Below are 21,956 nucleotides of genomic sequence, written 5' to 3' on the forward strand. Positions count from 1 at the left end.
CCAGAGAGTTGTAGAGGCCAGAGCACTGAAGGTATTTAGAGAGGAGGCAAATAATTTTTTCAAAATATCAAATTGTTGAGGACTAAGAGGAGTTGGGACTAAAGAGGAATTCAGGTCTGGACCAAATCAGTCAAAATCTTACAAAACGGTGGGCAGGTTTGAGGGACAATGTTTCCTAATTTTTATCTTATGTTTTACATGAGCCTTTGAAGGCAATTTGCACATAGCAGTTTCTCACATGCAGCAATGAGACAACACTTAGTCTGTTTTAGGCAATATTGATTCAGGGAACTGAGCGAGCAGACATCAGCTTATCATCTCATTTAAAATATGAAACCCCCAACAGTGCAGCATTTCCTCAGGACTACACTGAATTGTCAGCTTGTGTTATACGCTCAAATTTCCAGAGGAGAACTTGAAAGAAAGGCTTCTGAATCTGAAGCAAGAGAGACAGCAATGAGCTACAGTTGGCATTCAAAATGCTGCTGTATATTTTCTGGCTTTTATCTACTTGCACTCAATTTCAGGGACTGGTGTACTGATCTTCTAAGCATTTCTGTTCATCTATATTCTTTACTGCAATTCCATTGTGGAATACAGCCATATACTGTCTTCTAATTGAACTGGAGAGTGCAAAGTAACTTACAAGCAAATGTGGTAACTACACTGAGGAGCCAACGCCATGAGGTAACTGAAACACAGGAATCAATTATTCAAAACATGACTGGAACAAAGTGTGTTAATTTTTGCCCTAGAAGCCATGCTGTAAAGAAAATTTGTTATTTAATCAAAACGTCTAGGAAATTTGTAATTGTTATTAAGAATGTTTAGAAAGGATTTTTAAGACATTGCATCAATTGTAAAGGGATCGATTGTAATTTCCTTGGAATAACATGAAATATTGGTCCAAATGATGCATATTTTTACAGGCAGTGATACAAATGCCTGAGATAGTCTTTGCTAATCCATGTGTAATTTATACATTGTATTGGCTATAATTTGCCTGTTAATTGATATTCAATTCTTGTACATTTTTATTTGTGCTAAAGTAAAACCTACAGAAAGATGTAACCTTGCTGATAATTTCATCATCTATGGTTTTTATGGTAATCTTGCTTATTTTGGTTATTACTCCCCAACAGCAGTCATACAAAAGAACCAACAGCAGGGTAACATTTGCAGATAAACCAAGTTTTTAAAGCATCATTCATGGGATGTGGACATTGCTGGCTGAGCCAGCAATTAATTGCCCATCACTGGTTCCCTTTGAGAAGACACTAAACAAATATTTTGCATCAGTATTTGCTGTGGAGAATGGCATGGAAGCTAGGGAACTTGCGGAAATAAAAAGAGATGTCTTCAAAAGAGATCATATTACAGGAGAGAGGCTTTAAAACACAAAGATAGATAAATCCCTGGGTCCTGATTGGGTGTTTCCCAGAACCTTGTGGGAGCTAGGGAAGAGAATGCTGGGTACCTTGCTGAGGTATTTGTATCGTTGATAGCTTCGAGTGAGGTGCCAGAACAGATTGGCTAATTTGGTGCCATTATTTTAAAAAAGCTGTAAGAAAAAGCCAAGGAACTATAGACTGGTGAGCTTTATATCCGTGGTGACAAGTTGTTGGACAGCATTCTGAAGGACAGGATTTACATGCATTTGGAAAGGCAAGGACTGATTATGGATAGTCAGCATGGATTTGTGCATGGAAAATTGTTTCCCAATAACTTGATTGAGTATTTTGAAGAAGTGACAAAGATGATTGACGAAGGCAGAGTGGTTGATGTTGTCTATACGGACTTCAGCAAAGCATTCGACAAGGTTCTGCATGGTAGACTGGTTAGTAAGGTGAGATCACATGGGATCCAAGGGGGAGACAGCCAATTGGATACGAAATTGGTTTGAAGGTAGGAGACAGAAAGTGGTGGTGAAGGGTTATTTTTTGGACCGGAGGCCTGTGACCAGTGGTGTGCCACAAGAACTGGAGCTGGATCCACATCATTTCTTCATTTATATACATGATTAGGATGTGAATATAGGAGGTATAGCTAGCAAATTTGTAGCAGACACAAAAATAGGTGGTGTAGTGGAGAGTGAGTCAGATTATCTCAGAGTACAACAGGACCTTGATTAGATGGGGCAATGGGTCGAGGAATGTTTAATTGAGATAAATGTGAGATGCATTTTGATAAGACAAACCAGGGTAGGACTTATACAGTTAATGGTGGGGCCGTGGGGAGTGTGCCAAATAAAGAGACCTAGAGGTGCAGGTGCATAATTCCTTGAAAGTGGAGTGGTGGGTAGACAGGGTAGTGAAGAGGGTGTTTGGCATGCTTGTCTTCTTTGGTCATAACATTGGGTATAGGAATTGGGATGTCATGCTGCAGTTGTACAGGACATTGGTGAGGCCACTTTTGGAATACTGCATATAATTTTGTTTGCCCTTTTTTAGGAAGGATGTTGTCAAACTTGAGAAGGTGCAGAAAAGATTTAAAAGAATGTTCCCGGGACGGAGGAAGGGTCACCGGACCCGAAACGTTAACTCTGTTTTCTCCTCCACAGATGCTGCCAGACCTGCTGAGCTTTTCCAGCAACTTTGTTTTTGTTCCCGGGACTGGAGGGTTTCAGCGAAAGGGAGAGGCTGAATTGGTTGCGGCTTTTTTCTCTGCAGTGTTGGAGACTAAAGGGTGATCTTGTAGAGGTTTATAAAATCATGAGGGGCATGGGCAGGGTGAATAGCTTATGGTAGTGGTGGTGTCCAAAACTAGAGGACATAGGTTTAAGGTGGGAAGGGAAAGATTTAAAAACGACCTGAGGGGTAACTTTTTCATGCAGAGAGTGGTGCGTGTATGGAATGAGCCGTCAGAGGAAGTGGTGGAGGTGGACACAATTACATTTAAAAGCATCTAGATAGGTATATGAATAGAAAAGGTTTAGAGGGATTTGGGCCAAATATTGGCAATGGGAGTAGGTCAGATTGGGATGTTTGATTGGTGCGGATGAGTTGGACTGAAGGGTCTGTTTCCGTGCTGTATGATTCTATGGTGAGCCGCCTTCTTGAACCACTGCAGTCCACTTTGTTTATATAGACTCAGAATGCTGTTAGGGAGGGAGTTCTAGGATTTTGACCAGGCGACACATTTCCAAGTCAGGATGGTCAGTGACTTGGAGGGGAACTCACAGATGGTAGTGTTCCCAAGTATGTTCTGTCCTTGTTTTTCAAGATGGTGGTTTTCATGTGTTTGGAAAGTACTATCTAAGAAACTTTGGTGAATTTCTGCACTGCATCTTGTAGATGGTATACATGCTGTTACCTAGCATGGTGCCAATCAACCGACCTGATTTGTCCTGGATGGTGTCAAGCTTCTTGTATGTTGTTGGAAAATGTACTCATCCAGGCAAGTTGTGAACATTCCATTGCACACTTGACTTATGCCCTGAAGAGGTGGATTGGCTTTGGTGAGACAGGAGGTGGGTTACTTGCTGCACGATTCCTATCTTCTGGCCTGCTCTTGTAGCCACAGTATTTATAAAATTAGTCCAGTTCAGTTTCTGAAGACTGCTGATAATGGGGGGATTCAGTGATGATAATGCCATTGAATGTCATAGGGCAATGGTTAGATTCTCTCTTATTGACAATGATCATTGCCTGGCACCTGTGATGCAAATGTCACTTTCCACTTGTCAGCCCAAACCTGGATATTGTCCAGGTCTTGCTGCTTTGGAACACTGACTTCAGATTCTGAGGAGTTGTGAATGATGCTGAATATTGTGCAAACATCAGCAAACACCCCCACTTTTGACCTTATGATGGAGGAAAGGTCATTAATGAAACAGCTGAAGACGGTTGGACCTAGGACACTATCTTGATAAATTCCTGCAGAGATGTCCTGGACCTTACATGACTGACCTCCAACAATCCCACCCATCTTCCTACATGCCAGGTATGACTCCAACCAACAGAGAGTCTTCCCCTGATACCAACTGATTCCAGTTTTGCTAGGGCTCCTTGATGTTAATTTCACCTCACCTCTGGAATTAAGCTTTTCTGTCCATGTCTGAATCAAAATTGTAATGAGGTCAGGAGCCGAGTGGTCTGGCGGAACCCAAACTGGGCGTCACTGAGCAGGTTATTGCTAAGCAGGTGCTGCTTAATAGTACTGTTGATGACATCATCTATCACTTTATTGATGATCAAGAGTAGATTGATGAAGTTAGCAGCTGGCCAGGTTAGATTTGTTCTGCTTTTTGAATACAGGAAATACCTAGACAATTTTCACATTGTCCAGTAGATGCCAGTATTATGGCTGTACTCAAACAACTTGGCTAGGGGTGCAGCAACTTCTGGAGCACAAATTTTCAGTACTATTGCGGAATGTTGTCAGGGTCCATAGCCTTTGAAGTATCCAATACTTGCAACTGTGATACTATGATTGCAACTTGATATCATGCGCAGTGAATCGAAATGACTGAAGACTGCTACTGCTGGGGACTTCGGGATAGGGTGAACATGGATCATCCACTTGGCACTTGTGGCTGAAGACTGTTGCAAATGCTTCAGCCTTATCTTTTACACTGATGTGCTGAGTTCTTCCATTATTGAGGATGGGAATATTTATGGAGCCTCCTCCCTCCTCCAGTGAGTTGTTTAATTGTCCATCACTGGATGTGGCAGGGCTGCAGAGCTTAGATCTGATTTGTTGGTTGTTGGATCGCTTAGCTCTGTCTATCACTTGCTGCTTATGCTCCTTGGCATGCAAGTGTGCTGAATTTATATAGCTTCACAGGGTTGACACTTCATTCTTAGTTATGCCTGGTGCTGCTCCTGGCATGCCCTTCTGCACTCTTCTTTGAACCAGGGTTGATCCCTGTCTAAAAGTAACAGTATAAGGGGTGGATATAGCGTACCATGATGTTGCAGATTGTGTTGGGAGTACAATAAAGCTGCTACTGATAGCCTACAGTACCTCAAGAGAGTCGGTGGGTGTGGGGGTGCTAAAGGTGAGTATAGCGGCCATCACCAAGGACAAAGTGCTAGAAAAACTGAAAGGTCTGAAGGTGGATAAATCACCTAGATCAGACGGACTACATCCCAGAGTTCTGAAGGAGATAACTGAAGAGATAGTGGAGGCGTTAGTGGTGATCTTTCAGGAATCACTGGAGTCAGGGAGGGTCCCAGAGGACTGGAAAATCACTACTGTAACTACCCATTTAAAAAGGAAGTAAGGCAAAAGATGGGAAATTACAGGCCGATTAGCCTAACCTCGGCCGTTGGTAAGATTCTGGAGTCCCTTGTGAAGGATGAGATTTCTGAATATTTGGAAGTGCATGGTAAAATAGGGCAAAGTCATTATGGTTTCATCACGAGGAGATCATGCCTGACAAATCTGTTAGAATTCTTTGAGGAGGTAATAAGCAGGTTAGAGCAAGGAGAGCCAATGGATGTTACATGCTTGGACTTCCATAAGGCCTTCGACAACATGCCACACAAGAGGCTGCTGAGTAAGATAAGGGCCCATGGTGTTAGAAGCAAGGTGCTAACATGGAAAGAAGATTGGCTGTCTGGCAGAAAGCAGAGAGTCAGGATAAAAGGGTCTTTCTCAGGATGGCAGCTGGTGACAAGTGGTGTTCCACAAGGGTCAGTGTTGGGACCACAACTTTTCACTTTATACATTGATAATCTAGATGAAGGAACTGAGGGCATTCTAGCTAAGCTTGCAGATGATACAAAGACAGGTGGAGAGACAAGTAGCATTGAGGAGATGGGGAGGCTGCAGAAGGATTTAGACAACATAGGAAATTGGGCAAAGAAGTGGCATATGGAATACATCCATATAGTGTACCAATCATGGTCCACTATATCCACCCCTTCTACTGTGTGAGGTCATGCACTTTGATAGGAAGAATGAAGGCATAGACTATTTTCTAAATGGGGAAAAAAATTCAGAGATAGTAGGAACTGCAGATGCTGGAGAATCTGAGACAACAAGGTGCAGGGCTGGATGAACACAGCTACACCTGCCCCCATACCTCCTCCCTCACCCCCATCCCAGGCCCCAAGAAGACTTTCCACATCCAGCAGATGTTCACCTGCACATCTGCCAATGTGGTACACTGCATCCGCTGTACCCGGTGTGGCTTCCTCTACATCGGAGAAACCAAGCGGAGGCTCGGGGACCGCTTTGCAGAACACCTACGCTCGGTTCGCAACAAACAACTGCACCTCCCAGTCGCGAACCATTTCAACTCCCCCTCCCATTCCTCAGACGACATGTCCATCCTGGGCCTCCTGCAGTGCCACAACGATGCCACCCGAAGGTTGCAGGAACAGCAACTCATATTCCGCTTGGGAACCCTGCAGCCCAATGGTATCAATGTGGATTTCACAAGTTTCAAAATCTCCCCTCCCCCTACCGCATCCCAAAACCAGTCCAGCTCGTCCCTGCCTCCCTAACCTGTTCTTCCTCCCACCTATCCCCTCCTCCCACCTCAAGCCGCACCTCCATCTCCTACCGATCAACCTCATCCCGCCCCCTTGACCTGTCCGTCCTCCCTGGACTGACCTATCCCCTCCCTACCTCCCCACCTACACTCACCTTTACTGGCTCCATCCCCGCCTCTTCGACCTGTTTGTTTCCTCTCCACCTATCCTCTCCTCTATCCCTCTTCTATCCGCCTCCCACTCTCTCCCTATTTATTTCGGAACCCCCTTCCCCTCCCCCTTTTCTGATGAAGGGTCTAGGCCCGAAACGTCAGCCTCTCTGCTCCTATGATGCTGCTTGGCCTGCTGTGTTCATCCAGCCCTGCACCTTGTTGTCTCTAAAAAAATTCAGAAGTGTTTTCAGTAGTTCTGGATCCATTTGTACATTTCCAGCATCTACAATCGTTTGTTTTTGGACTATGAGAAGATATTGGGAGTGAGAAGCAGAATGTTATTAATTTGGTTGGGATGTTTGAGGCTATGTGGAGAGAGTAGGAGGTTGGGATTAGACTTGGTGGGATATTAAAGTGTAATGGCAACGTGCAGGAGGGTGTAATTTAGGATGTGGAGAAAACATTGTACAGGTAGAAGGACCTGTACTTGTTTTGGAACATTCAATGATTCTAATATGACTCATCTTTTAAACAGAACATTTATGAAGTTATCAATATTTCTTAAATACTATCCAGTCATTTCCTCCTGTTGCTTTTAGACTCAAATATATTGAAATATGATGTACCTGAAGTTTTCCCATAAGTATGATTATAGGAGAGAAGTTTACATTTTCCATATTTATCTGTAATCTGATCATTGTCCTAGACACCAACCATTCAAACTCAGTTTAAATACAGACTGAAGTCTTCAACTTTCAGGCTGAAATGATCACTGTTTATGGAATTTTAATCTGCAGAAGGTTCACATAATTGCTCACTTCCTTTCTATCAATGCTTAATATTACACCTATTTTTCATATTTTTCTAATCAACCTGAAGAGATATGTTATTCCACACCTCTGGAACAGGTGGAATTTGAACTCGTGTCTCCTGGTCCAGGGGTAGGGACTCTACCACTGTACCACAAGCTGTAATGTTATATTTATATTGAACCTTGGTTTGACCCCAGTTGGATAACTGCACACATTGCCTTTGGACAGAGCAGTGATTGGCAATCAAGGTAATGGAAAAGGTGTCAAAACATTTACAAGAATGATAACAGAAGTGAGAAGTTCTAATTGCAACCCTGATAGAGGTGCTTCATTGGTTGCAAATCGCCGTGGGATGTTCTAAAATTCTGAAAAGTGCTTTTTAAATGCAAGTCATTCTTTTAGCTATAAACGGATGATCAGTGGTGATCACTACCATTGCCTCCACATGAATAAACCAGAAAGCTATGACCATTGCAAGGTAAAACCACAAACATCAAACTGACACAAGAGCCTGTGAAAATTGTTATATAATACTGGCCTGAGGGAGACTGTCCAGAGGCCATTGAGGAACAAAAATAATTTATATTCTTCAAGGTTATATTCCACACCAATCTCCATTGACAGAAATACAACCTTCCCACAGGCCAAACCATTTTAAAATAGTCACCATAGCAACAAGCTACAAATCCATCATGCAGCAAAACACTCAATTTGAGGAGGATAAAGTGAAATAGGATGGGCAGGTTTGTCCCACATACCTAGCAATTACATAGTGCTAACCAGACATGCCCATGAACATCACGCGTCACATACACTCAGGTCTCACACCGCTGTTCACTACTTCACTCACACTGGGCTCACACTGCTGTTCGCTACCTCACTCACACTGGGCTCACACTGCTGTTCACTACCTCGCACACTGGGCTCACACTGCTGTTCGTTACCTCACTCACACTGGGCTCACACTGCTGTTCACTACCTCGCACACTGGGCTCACACTGCTGTTCACTACCTCACACACTAGGCTCACACTGCTGTTCACTACCTCACTCACACTGGTCTTGCACTGCTGGTCACTACCTCACTTACCCTGGGCTCACACCTTTGTTCACTACCTCACTCACCCTGCTGACACTGCTGGCGGCCTGTTGTGATGGCAAAACAGAGATGGCAATTACACATATCTACTCACTGTTTTATTGGGCCAATTGTGTCTCTCAAAGACATCCTGGGCTCGATCCTCTCCTCCGTCTGTGAACATCATTATCATCTTATTACAGTTTGCTCGAATGTTCGTAGTGGACTGGAGGAGACAAACAGGGAAGACAGTTAATTTCTTTGTTTGATTGTCATGGCTAATGATTGGCTATCATTGCAAGTGATGATAATAATGGTTTCATCAATCATCAACAACCTAACAGTGATTAGTTATGAATTCTTACCATCCTAATGTGTTTAGCTATAAATGTTCACCCTTCTAACAATGATTAGTTATTGATGTTCACATCCCATTTTGTATAGAGAAGACAGTAGCCAATGCTTTGGTCCCCGCTCCAAACTTCACTTCCTAGCGACTGCTCCCTCTCCCTGGCAATATTCTGATCATATCCGTGTATTTGTCACCTTGCTTTAACGTAGAGAAGAGCTTCTGATTTATTTACCCCTCATAACATTGCCTGACTTTCCCATCTCAACTCACCTCTGCTGAAACCCATACAAATGTCTTCATTACTTCCACACTTGGCTATTCCAACATCCTGGCTGGTCTCTCATATTCCACACTATATAAGTGAGGGGTCATCTCATGCTCTGCTGCCCATATCTTATCTCTCACCAAGTCCTGTTCCCCTGTTACATAGTACTTACTGATCTATATTGGGTCCTGGTGAAGCAACAACTAGATGTTAAATCATCATTTCTTTTCCAATCCTTCCAGGACCATTCTCCTCCCTGTCTTTATATTCTCCACAAGCCCCTCTGAGACTTCTGCACTTCCCTACTTCTGGCTTCTTGCGAATACCTGTTTTTCATCAGCCCACTATTGACAGTCGTGTTTCAAACTTAAACCATGGTATTCCAACTCTAAAGTCCTCTGCATCTGAAATCTCACCCTTTCAAGAATACTTTTGCTTATCTGAGCTATCGACTCCTTACACTGTTCAGTGCTATACTTTGACTTATTAAGGAGATCAAGGGTTACAGGGAGAAGGCAGGCAAATGGAGTTGACAAATATATCAGCCATGATTGAATGGCAGAGCAAGCTTGATGGGCTGAATGATCTAATTCTGCTCCTATATCTTGGTGAAGATTCTTGAAATGTTTTATTATGTTAAACGTGCTAAATAAATACAAGTTCTTGTTGTCCTAACAGTGAATGGGTTACAACATTCAACACCCTAAGACTTATTTCTATTTGTTAATGGAATGTGAACGTTGCTGGCCACTCCAGCATCTATTGCCTATTCCTAACTGGCCAGAGGGTAACCACATTGCAATGGGTCTGGAGTAACATGTAGGCCAGACCGGGAAAGGACGAGTGATTTCCTTCCCTGAAGGGCAATAATGAAATAGATGGGATTTTACGACAATCAAGAGTGGGTAAATCAGATGGAACATAGAACAGTAAAGCACAGTACAGGCTCTTTGGCCCATGATGTTGTGCCGACCTATTATCCTACTAAGATCAAACTACCCTGCATATCCTACATTATACTATCATCCATGTGCCTATCAAAGAGTCGCTTAAATGTATCTAATGTATCTGACTCCATCACCACTGCCGGCAGCGCATTCCACGGGCCTACCACTCTCTGTGTAAAGAACCTACCTCTGACATCTCCCCTATACCTTATTCCTTCTAGAAAGGAATAATTTGATTAGGGATAGTCTAGAAAGGAATAATTTGATTAGGGATAGTCAACACGGTTTTGTGAAAGGTAGGTCGTGCCTCACAAACCTTATTGAGTTCTTCGAGAAGGTGACCAAACAGGTAGATGAGGGTAAAGCGGTTGATGTGGTGTATTTGGATTTCAGTAAAGCGTTTGATAAGGTTCCCCATGGTAGGCTATTGCAGAAAATACGGAGGCATGGGATTGAGGGTGATTTAGCGGTTTGGATCAGAAATTGGCTAGCTGTAAGAAGACAGAGGGTGGTGGTTGATGGGAAATGTTCATCCTGGAGTTCAGTTACTAGTGGTGTACCTCAAGGATCTGTTTTGGGGCCACTGCTGTTTGTCATTTTTATAAATGACCTGGATGAGGGCGTAGAAGGATGGGTTAGTAAATTTGCGGATGACACCAAAGTTGGTGGAGTTGTGGATAGTGCAGAAGGATGTTGCAGGTTACAGAGGGACATAGATAAGCTGCAGAGCTGGGCTGAGAGGTGGCAAATGGAGTTTAATGCGGAAAAGTGTGAGGTGATTCACTTTGGAAGGAGTAACAGGAATACAGAGTACTGGGCTAATGGTAAGATTCTTGGTAGTGTGGATGAGCAGAAAGATCTTGGTGTCCATGTGCATAGATCACTGAAAGTTGCCACCCAGGTTGATAGCATTGTTAAGAAGGCATACAGTATGTTAGGTTTTATTGGTAGAGGGAGCCATGAGGTCATGTTGCAGCTGTACAAAACTCTGGTGCGGCCGCACTTGGAGTATTGCATACAGTTCTGGTCACCGCATTATAGGAAGGATGTGGAAGCATTGGAAAGGGTGCAGAGGAGATTTACCAGGATGTTGCCTGGTATGGAGGGAAGGTCTTATGAGGAAAGGCTGAGGGTTTTGAGGCTGTTTTCGTTAGAGAGAAGAAGGTTAAGAGGTGACTTGATAGAGACATACAAGACCATCAGAGGATTAGATAGGGTGGACAGTGGGAGCCTTTTTCCTCGGGTGGTGATGGCTAGCACGAGGGGACATAGCTTTAAATTGAGGGGTGATAGATATAGGACAGATGTCAGAGGTAGGTTCTTTACTCAGAGAGTAGTAAGGGCGTGGAATGCCCTGCCTGCAAAAATAGTAGACTCGCCCACTTTAAGGGCATTTAAATGGTCATTGGATAAACATATGGATGATAATGGAATAGTTTAGGTTAGATGGGCTTCAGATTGGTTTCACAGGTCGGCGCAACATCGAGGGCCGAAGGGCCTGTACTGCGCTGTAATGTTCTATGTTCTATGTTCTATGTTCCAATCACCTTAATATTATGCCCCCTCGTAATAGTCATTTCCGCCCTGGGAAAAAGTCTCTGGGTATCCACTCTATTTATGCCTCTCATCATCTTGTACACCTCTATCAAGTCACATCTCATCCTTCTTCGCTCCAATGAAAAAAGCCCTAGCTCCTTCAACCTTTCCTCACAAGACCTGCCCTCCAGTCCAAGCAAATATTTATTGAATTCAAATTTTACTATTTGCCTTGCTGGGATTAAAACCATTGTTCTTAGAATTTTATCTTGATCTTCTGGATTACTAGTCAATTGATATCATTACCATGCTACATCCTCACGTAATTGTTTCCAGATGTCCACCATCCTAACCATTACTGGGTCACAGTGAGAGACATCACAGGAGTCATCTCTCCCCAGCCCTTCCCAAAGGCACTGATTCCAGCAGGAGGGCCATTTACTTACACATAACCTCTGACATAGAAGCAATGGCAGGCTTCTACTTGGAGGAAGCAGCAAAGTTATGTGCACGCAAAATGAAAGTAGACATAGTAATATAGAATCTTCAGTTTCAAGTCTATTGATATGATATTTTATATTTAAACAGCGATGCAAATATTGGTTTTAGAACAGCTCGGAGGTTTTTCTTGATACTGTAATGGGATGTGGGCATCACTGGCAAGGGAAGCATTTACTGTCCATTTTTAATTACCCTGGAACTGAGATGCATGCTGAGTCAATTCAGAGGACACTTGGTTGTCAATCACATGGCTGTGGGTCTGGAGTCACACGTAGACCAGACTACAGAGGGATGACATGGTTCCTTCCTTATAGGAGATTAATGAACCAGATGGGGTTTTATAACAATTGATGATAGTCGTCAAAGTCACCATTGCTGAGACTAGATTTCAATTCCATTAGCTGTTACAGTGAGAATTAAATCTGTATCCCCAGAGCACTAGCCTGGGCCTCTGGATTACTTGTGACACAATTACCACAGCACTGCACCTATCACCATTTTCTTACTTATGAAGGGATGTATTTACATTAGAAGAATTTCAGTGAAGGTTCACTTGACTGATTCGTGAGATGACGGGGTTGCCTTATGAGGGAAGGTTGAGTAGGTTGGGATTAAACTCATTAGAGAGCAGAAGAATTGCTAAACCATACATAATTTTTACGGGGCATCACCAGCTTGATGCTGAATATTTCCCCTCATGGGGGAGCCTAGAAACAAGATCACAATTTAAAAATATGTGTTTAAGATAAGACATAAATAGAATTTCTTCTCTCATAGGATCATTAGGGTGCTGAAATTCTCTTTCAGGGACAGCAGTGGAGCCTGGATCATTGACTATATTCAAAGCTGAGTTAGACAGGCTCTGATTGACAATGGTGTCAAAGGTTACGGGAGACAGGCAGGAAAATGGAGTTAAGGGTGTAATCAGATCAGCCTGATCTATCAAAAGGCAATGAGCAAATAACCTAGTCCTACTTCTATTTCTTATAAACTTATGATTTTATGATATTCATCAGCTCTCCATGACACTGATCAACCCCACGTACGCACTTGCTTGAGATAAGGTATGATGTCTCCTCTGGCAAGCAGGTGTATTCACACACAGCAAAACACCCTCACATAAGCATGTTGGAACCAGATTTTGTGCATTTTATCATTTTCCGCTCTCCATCCACCTCAGTCCACCCATTGTTGAGTAGTGACATCAACATCAGATCCAACACATTCTCTTTGCAGGATTCAACAAGATTCGTTTTCCTCCCTACATGAGAAGGGATGTGAAGTCATTTGTACCAACTCTTCTGTTGCTCTATTTGAGATCAACTAACATGGCACAGGTCAGGAACTGAATTTTAGACCTTTTCATCTATGAGATGGCAAAGCATTTACTCACAGGGATTATGAAAGATAGTTTTAAAGGTTAATTTTTAAAAAGGCTCAAAGTGGTTCTGCATTATTTTGAAAATAATATCAATTACTTTGATTTTATAGATTTAATATGCTAATTTTAACTCGTCTGCTTTTTAGTTCTTATTAATGTTCTGATTTTTAGCCTAGGATCAGTTTCCAGATATGTCTCCACATTAGTTAGCAGTACACCATCAGCATACAATGATCTAGGATCTCTTCTGGCTGTATCTGTCTTCACTTTCAGTTCGACAACCAGCAATAATGCTTCCATTCTACAGCTTGAACATGCAACTAAATATTCTCCACCTGTGCTGTCTTAGAGCAAAATAGAACATATGAAGGCAGCAACACAATTAAGAATCAAAAAGCATCAGATAAGATCTGTAAATGGAGAGGTGACATTCAATAGTAGTAGTAGAAGATATCACACTTTTTTTTAAATAAAGGTGTGGAATTTTGAAAAAGCTCCTCAGACCAGCAACAGATTGAAAGAAACTCCAAAGGGAATTCCAGCATAACAGTCTTTACTTTGTCGGATAATGAATCATCAAAATTTAACATAGCAGCCATTTTAAGTCTGATCTGTATAAAATACTGCAAGGGTCCATTTTAAATCAGAACCGCACCGGAGGATCTGGGGCAACATTTTAAGAGTAGAGAATTTTGAATGAGGGAGAATGAGAGAAATCAACCACAATATTGCTGAAATGGGCTAGACAATCTGCAACCACAGAACTCATGAGGAACAAGAAATATTTTCTCTTCTGAAAAGTGTGCCCTATTTACTGAGACTACCTGTGCAAGCAAACTTCAACTAATCAGCTACAGAAGCCATCATAGCTGCTGAATTCTGACTTCAAGTTTTCAAACCTATCAGTTGGAAAAGAAAAATCCTCAAGCAAGTAACCGGCCAGCAATGTCAACTGAATTTATTTTCAAAACTACTAGTTTCTTTTTTACAAATATCTACTTTTAATCCTGTATTTTATCTGATAATTGTATTACATTTAATTTAGTGACTTTCAGGAAAGTTGTGCACTAAACTTTCATATATGTATGAAATTCACTGTTCAATGATCACACTGTGGAGGCACTTTATAATTATGGTACAAAGCTAAGGTTTAGCTTGAGAATCTAGGGGGATTAAAAGAAAAACTCACTAGCTGGACGGCTGGTAATCTGAGGACATAAATTAAAATAATTGGTAAAATAACTGGGGAGAGATGAGAAGAAATATTTTTACACAGTGAGCTTTTATGATATTGTACGCAGAGCATGAAAAGGCGATAAAAATAGTTGCAATAATAATTTACAAAAGGGAGAATTCTGCAGAACTATGGGAAACAGAAGTGAAGTATTGGATAGCTCCTTCCACTAGCTGGCACAGGCATGCTGAGTCAAATTGCCTTCTGTGCTACATCATTCTGTGAATGAGCTTGGCTCAGGTGGCAGCAAATGTCATCTCTGAGTTAGGAGCTTCTGCGTTCAAGTCCCATTACAGAACTTCTGTAAATATGTAGGATAGTACCACTGTGCAGTACTGCAGACGTGCTACATTATTATTACCATCTTTTGACTAAGTCATTATATTATGTTAACGTACACTTCAAAGCTTGTGTGATACAATTCAAAGAAGGACCAGGGGTTCTGCTGTGTTCTGTGCATCATTGTCCCCTACAATCAACAAGTCAGTCATTAATTTGATTAACTGTGGAAACATGTTATGTGAAAATGCCCTTTTATATACATACAGGGACAGAACTGAGATTTGTTGGATGAAGTCTTGTGAGGGGCCAATTGCCTCAATTGATGGGATGGCAGGTGTGAATCAGATTGGTGCCTGCAGCATGAAGTTCGATCCCTGTTAGATCTGGGGTGGATACGGGTCCTGCTTCCTCACCTGAACTATGGAGGGGATCGCAGTACTATGGGTCAGGGCTGCCTTCAGGCAGAGAACAGAAGAAATAAGCTTTCCAACTGCATAGTTCACTTGTTTAGTTCCCTAATTGTGACTCTCTCTCTCCTTTATTTCACTGTGTCCTTAAACATGAATCACCATTGCTGAATCTTTAGATCCTGTGGTATTGAGATAGTTGTCATCTTTAGAACCTATCCTGTACTGGCTTCAAACTCCTCAGGGATTTGGTGCAGGTTTAAGCACCTACAAAATCACAGTATGATACAGCGCAGAAAGTAATTCTCCTCCCATGTTCTCAATCCTATAATCTTACCTCCCACAGATCTCCCACTGAGGGGAATGGGACTTGACTCTGTTCAATAAAATGTGTGACTGCGCATCAGCCAAAGTCAAAATCAACCACAGTCAGTGACAAAGCTGAGTGATTCCAGCTTATACCCAATTCTCTACGGTCTCTATCCTCTGACTTCTCCACTATCCTGTTCCTCATTTGATCTCATGCAAATATTAGCTCTGAGTTTTTATAATTTAATAATGACATTTCCATCATTTATTTAGCTCCTTGCCTCAACTACAGAACTAATAACACACCTTAATTCGGAGGTTACAAATTAGCACCCTCTAAACCATTTCATGCCTTTTGTCTTGATCCAGTGCTCATTGTGAGTGGTTAAAGCACAGGACATTCAGCCTTAAAGTCCATCATGGTTCTTTGTAAGAGCCACTTAGTTAGCCACACAAACCTCAACCTTTCTTTGCTGCTCTTCAGATCTTTTCCCTCTAACTGTTTATCCAATTTCTTTTTAAATACCTCTATTCCCATTGGTGGATGGTTCGAGTACCAAGGAACATCAATAGAAGGTAATCATATACTATTCCCCATAAGATTCCCCAGATCGTCTATCCCAGCATTCCTCAGTGACCTCTGAGGCATTAGAGCACTTTACATTGACCTGTTTGGTCAATCACCTCAAGATCTGATTTGACCACATCAGCTTTTCATGTTGAAAAAAAAAATCCCATCAAACTAGAATTATCTTGAAGGAAGGCACAAATATCCACCTTACAACTCTTAACCACTTCCTTTGACCTTACCATTCTTCTCCATTTCACATCCAGCATCAAATGATTGTTTTCCAGATTGAAGTGATGAAAGGGCGGCACGGTAGCTCAGTGGTTAGCACTGCTGCCTCACAGTGCCAGGGACATAGGTTTGATTCCACACTCGGGCAACTGTCTGTTTGGAATTTGCACATTCTCCCCGTGTCTATGTGGGTTTCCTCCGGGTGCTCTGGTTTCCTCCCACAGTCCAAAGATGTGCAGGCTAGGTGGATTGGCATGCTAAATTGCCTGTAGTGCTTAGGGATGTTTAAATTAGGTGAGTTATAGGGGGATGGGGATGGGTCTGGGTGGGCTGCTCTGAGGGTCGGTGTGGACTGGTTGGGCTGAAGGGCCTGTTTCTACACTGTAGGGAGTCTATGATCAATGATGAACTTCGCTGTCTCTAACACTTCCTCTCTGTCCAACTTCACCATGCCTGACTCCTGATTCAACTCATCATAAGACAACCAATAGTCACATATTCCATCTCATGCCATGTGAGACTATTTCCTCCAATGTTCACAAACTGTCCCAATGGTTTCTCATTATGCACAACAGGAGCATGTCCCAAGGTTCAACCATGACCCTCTTCTTGATCCACATGTTACTCTGATCTAACAATACCTTCCTTCATTATCTCTTTGTCACAATAGCAACTGTTCCAAAGATCTACCATTATCTTCTGGATGAGAGTTTATCATCTCTACGTCCATATTGGGAGGACTCCGTTCCAACTGTATTTAGAACTAACAACTGAAGTATTCATTCAATTCTCCCTTGCTGTACTAGGTCAGGCTGAAATAGACTGGATCCCATTACCATGCAGGACATCTTGATTGATGTGCCTAACGATCTGTGGCTTGAAAATTAGCCTGTTCTCAACACATTAAACCCGGGGTAGAGGTATGTAAGCCAGCGTACACATAATCCTTGAATTGAGGGACAGTCCATAATAGTATTATTATCTGGATTTTTTTCCATCTCTTTCTATGAACTCAGGAATTACATTAGCTGCTGTGTTTTCACACTATTCCTGTTTTTAATTCTTTTTATGCTGATAATGCTTTTAATGTCTCCTCACAACATGCTTTTAGAAGTGCAGCCAATCCTTTGAGATGAGAGGTTTTATTCCCTCCAACTCTGATTAGTTTATCAATTATTCTCTGCTGCCTTGCAATCTGAAATGTTACTATATCATCATCGATCTCTGCTCCGTCTTGCGGTATTTGATTAGAAGCAAACTATGCGCATCTTGATGCTTTGGGCCAGCTGTTCAATTTCTTATGGCTAAGATTTGGATAATCAATTTGGGACGGAGTGTACTCCTTGGAGGAGACGTGCATCCTTCTGTCTCAGCATTTGCTCATGCTCACTGTGACTTAGATTGTCACCTCGAAAATGAAAGGAGCGGACACCAGAACTTAACTAATGGATATGTCCGCTGATAATTCTATTAAAATGATCAGGTGGCTGAAATTTGTCTTTGACGTGGCACAGAAAAGGTGGTATTGAACGAGCCAATAAGCCAAGGAACTGAATATCAAGGACTGCAAAGCCAAGGTCCTGGTTTCTGCCATCAATTGAGACAAATTTTAATCCCCACCTTTGCTAACATTTTTGATGATACTGAATAGAGTTTTGCTCTTCTCAATTTGTCACTGGATGAGTAATCCAGAGGCCCAGACTAATGCTTTGAGATGACTAAATGCTAATCATCACAGGCCATTGATGAACAAGGAGACACCATTGTAGCTGGTAAGATTTAAAATTAATTAGTAAATTAGGAGTATAAAGCTAGTTTCAGCATTAGTGACCATGACAATTACCATCAATTGTTGTAAAACAAAACCTCTGGTTCACTACTATCTTTCAGGAAGGGAAATCTGCCATCCTTACCTGAATTGGCCTGCATGTGACTCCAGACCTACAGCAACGTTGATGACTCTTAACTGCCCTCCTAAAATAGCCAAGCAAGCCACTCAGTTCAAGTGCAATTGGGGATCAGCAAAAATTTCTAGCCTTGCCAGTGGTGCATAAAAGAATAAAAAGCAAGATTTCTGTCTCTGTGCTTTTTTGTCATCTTCTCACCTTACGGTAATGACAGGAGAACTTATTTAGAATTGTGAAGCAGCTAAATTAATACGTCATATCTGGGCATAAAGTTGGAGATACAGAGGGTGAAGCAGTGCTGCAGAGTTGAAGTCAAAGCCTGCTTGTTCTGGTAAATACTAATTAACATTATATAATCAACCATTAACGAGTCAACAATTAAAGGAGAACATCACTTTTGTCCTGTAATCAAATCAATTCAAAAAGGAAAGAGCTGATCCTTGTCAGGATGGTTGGTACATTCCAATGTGCTTACATTGAGTAGCTGATCAAAGGCATAATTGAATCCTGATTTGTAATCTGTCACTCCCTGGGCATTCATGTCTTGCACGGCATCTTTCAGGACCTTCTTGTTCCGTACGTTGGCTTGAACCAAATGTTTGAAGCAGCCCACAGGTTTGGCTTCATCATTGAACTGCAAAAGAGAAAAAGCCTGTCACAAGCCAGTCAAAAAACAGCAATATCCAGGGACTAACAATACAGGTCATTAATTAACCAATGACAAACCAAGGGCCAATCTTCAACCAATTACAGGCCTGTTATGAACTAGGGACCATTCACCAATCAACCACACGCCAACTGAGCATCAAAATCCAAATTCAAACTAATCAATTGGTGAATTTCATCCTTCAATAATATAGTTGCCTAGAGATTTATGTAAGGGAGACAAAAAGATGACTCTTCAAGGTAGAGGTGCCCTCTCAGCTCATTTCAAAATGTTAAATATATCCATAGTGCTGGACTCCTGCTGTGGAGAGAGATCCCTTCTACAGTGTGGCCAGAAACTGCTGTGGGTGTCTAGAAGTCACAAACATGGGGCATGACTTAAAAAGTGAGTAGGGTTGCTGATCCCCCACACCCTCACCCCACCCCAAGCCTCCTGCCATAAGATTGCCTCCACTTGCTGTCCATGTTTTTAGTCATTATAGGAGTCCACTAGAAATTTCTAGTTGGTCTAGGATACAGATTTAGCAGGCTGCTTACTTGCTTTATTGGCTACCTACTGCTTCACCACTTGGAGTGGGATCTTGCCAGTAAACTGGCATTCTGAAGATGACTCACTGGACTCTAAACATTAACTCTACACTCTCCTCATAGATGCCATCAGACCTGCTGAAGTTCTCCAGCAATTTCTGTTTTCATTACAGTAAACTGGCCTGATGGTCAACAGCAAGAAGTTCTTGGCGTGTACATTTCTGACTTTGGTGTCACCTATCTTTGACAATCCAGACTGAAGAGTTAGCACAGCCAAAGCAAGACTTAGGGTACTTACATCTCCCAATAAGATATCACATGAAATATAACAGTTCATGAATAGCCACCTTCTCAAGGCTAATGAAGGATTGACAATAAATGCAGGACTAGCCAACAACACTTCTATCCCAAGAATGAATTACCACAGCCAATGTGCAATATATGCTTAATGATTCAGCCTCAACAGTCCTGTGCTAAAGAATTCCAGATTCACTACCCTACGAGAGAAAAAAAAATCCTCGTCATCTCTGTTTCAAATGTAAGACCCTTTATTCTGAGATTATGCCCTCTGATCCCAAATGCCTCCACAAGGGGAAACTACCTCTCCCATATACCCTGTCAAGACCCCTAAGAATTGTGTATGTTTCAGTAAGGTCACCTCTTGTACTTCTAAACTCGAGTGAGTACAAGCCCAACCTACATAACCTCTCCTCATAAGATAGTCTTTCCACATCTGGAATCAACCTAGTGAACCTTCTCTAAACTGCATCCAATTTCAGTATATCTTTCCTTAAATAAGGGACCAAAACTGTTCACAGAATTCCAGCTATAGTCTGACTAATGCCTTGTATGGTTTTATTAAGAGCTCCTTATTCTTATACCCCATTACTGTTTGCGATAAAGGCCAACATTTCATTTGCCTTTCCTACTGCCTGCTGAATTTGATTGGAGCTTTCCATGATTCATAGATGAGGATTCCAAAGTCTTTCTGTGCTTCAGCTTTCTGCAGTCTTTCCCTATTTAAATGAACTTAGCTCTTCACGGTAAAGTGTATAATCTCACATTTTCCCAAAATATATTCCAACTGCCAAGTTTTTGCTCACTCACTTAATCTGTCTATATTCCTTTGTGAACTCTCACCACTTGTGTTTCCATCTATTTTGTACATCTCGATGACACAATTATAATCAATAAGACACACTTCCATGAACTCTCTCCTTCTCAGGTCATGAAAATTCTGTGCAGCTTTCCTGAGTTACTTTTCAACTAACCAACCAATAACACCCAGATTTTTACTAACCTCAGTGCATTCACAGCGCATTCCAGCTTTTAGACATTTGATAGTTACACAGTACCACCAAGAGGTCCTGCCGCCTTTCCTGCTAAACAGAAGAACTGACCTCTTCCTCTTGGAAATTGAGATCCCTATATTTCTGATTTTTTTTTGTAAGGCTGTTACAGCAGTTATTTGACAAAATGAAAGTGATAATAAATACCACCAAGGTCTCTATGATCCATAAGCTGACATCAAAATAATTATCTAGCAGCACATTTACCCTATTGGTTAATTATTAATTGTCATGTGTACTGAAATACAGTGAAAAGCTTTGTTTATGAGCAGTACAGGCAGATCATAGCAAGCAAAGGATGTACAGATCAAAAAGATTTAGAGGCATACAGGTTACATTGCAGGCTACATTATTTGACGCTGGAGTCCATTCATCAGTCTGATAACAGCTGTAAAGAAGCTGTTCCTGGACATGCTCGTGCATGCGTTCAGGCGTCTGTATCTTCTGCCTGATGGAAGAGGTTGTAGGAGGTCATTATCTGGGTGCGATGGGTCTTTGATGACGTTGGCTGCCTTTCTGCGGCAGCGAGCCGTGAAAATAGAGTCCATGGATGGACAGTTGGCTTCGTGATGGTCTGGGCTGTGCACACCACCTTCTGTAGTTTCTTACAGTCCTGGGCAGAGCAGCTGCCATGCCAGGCTGTTATGCACCTGGACAGTATGCTTTCAATACTGCATCTATAAAAATTGGTGAGGGACCTTGTGGACATGCCAAATTTCCTGAGCCGCCTGAGGAAGAAGAGGCATTGTTGTGCCTTCTTGACCGTTGCATCTACATGGGAAATCCAGGACAGGTCGCTGAGTTATCGTCACTTCAAGGAACTTGATGCTCTTCACACTCTCAACCTCAGTTCTGTTGATTTGATGGGGGCGTGTTCTTCTCCTTTCTTTCTGAAGTCGAAGATCATTTCTTTAGCTTTGCTGACACTGAGAGACAGATTGTTTTCATTGCACCACGTCACAAAATCCTCTATCTCCCTTCTGTATTTTGACTCGTCATTGTTAGATATCCG

At 42.0% G+C, this 21,956-nt stretch overlaps 1 protein-coding gene across 1 annotated transcript in view; it reads right to left on the minus strand.

The window, feature by feature from the left end:
* The window catches only part of cacna2d2a (calcium channel, voltage-dependent, alpha 2/delta subunit 2a), a 668,643-nt gene that overhangs the window by 123,940 nt on the left and 522,747 nt on the right, over positions 1 to 21,956 (minus strand). Inside the window, exons 11-12 of the mRNA XM_048606749.1 lie at positions 18,877 to 19,035; positions 8,597 to 8,707 (exon numbers count right to left, since the gene is read on the minus strand). Coding sequence (XP_048462706.1) covers positions 8,597 to 8,707; positions 18,877 to 19,035 — 270 coding nt within the window. The remainder of the gene's footprint in view (positions 1 to 8,596; positions 8,708 to 18,876; positions 19,036 to 21,956) is intronic.

The sequence above is a fragment of the Rhincodon typus genome, chromosome 16 (genome assembly GCF_021869965.1).
Source record: "Rhincodon typus isolate 14 chromosome 16, sRhiTyp1.1, whole genome shotgun sequence".
Lineage (NCBI taxonomy): Eukaryota > Metazoa > Chordata > Chondrichthyes > Orectolobiformes > Rhincodontidae > Rhincodon > Rhincodon typus.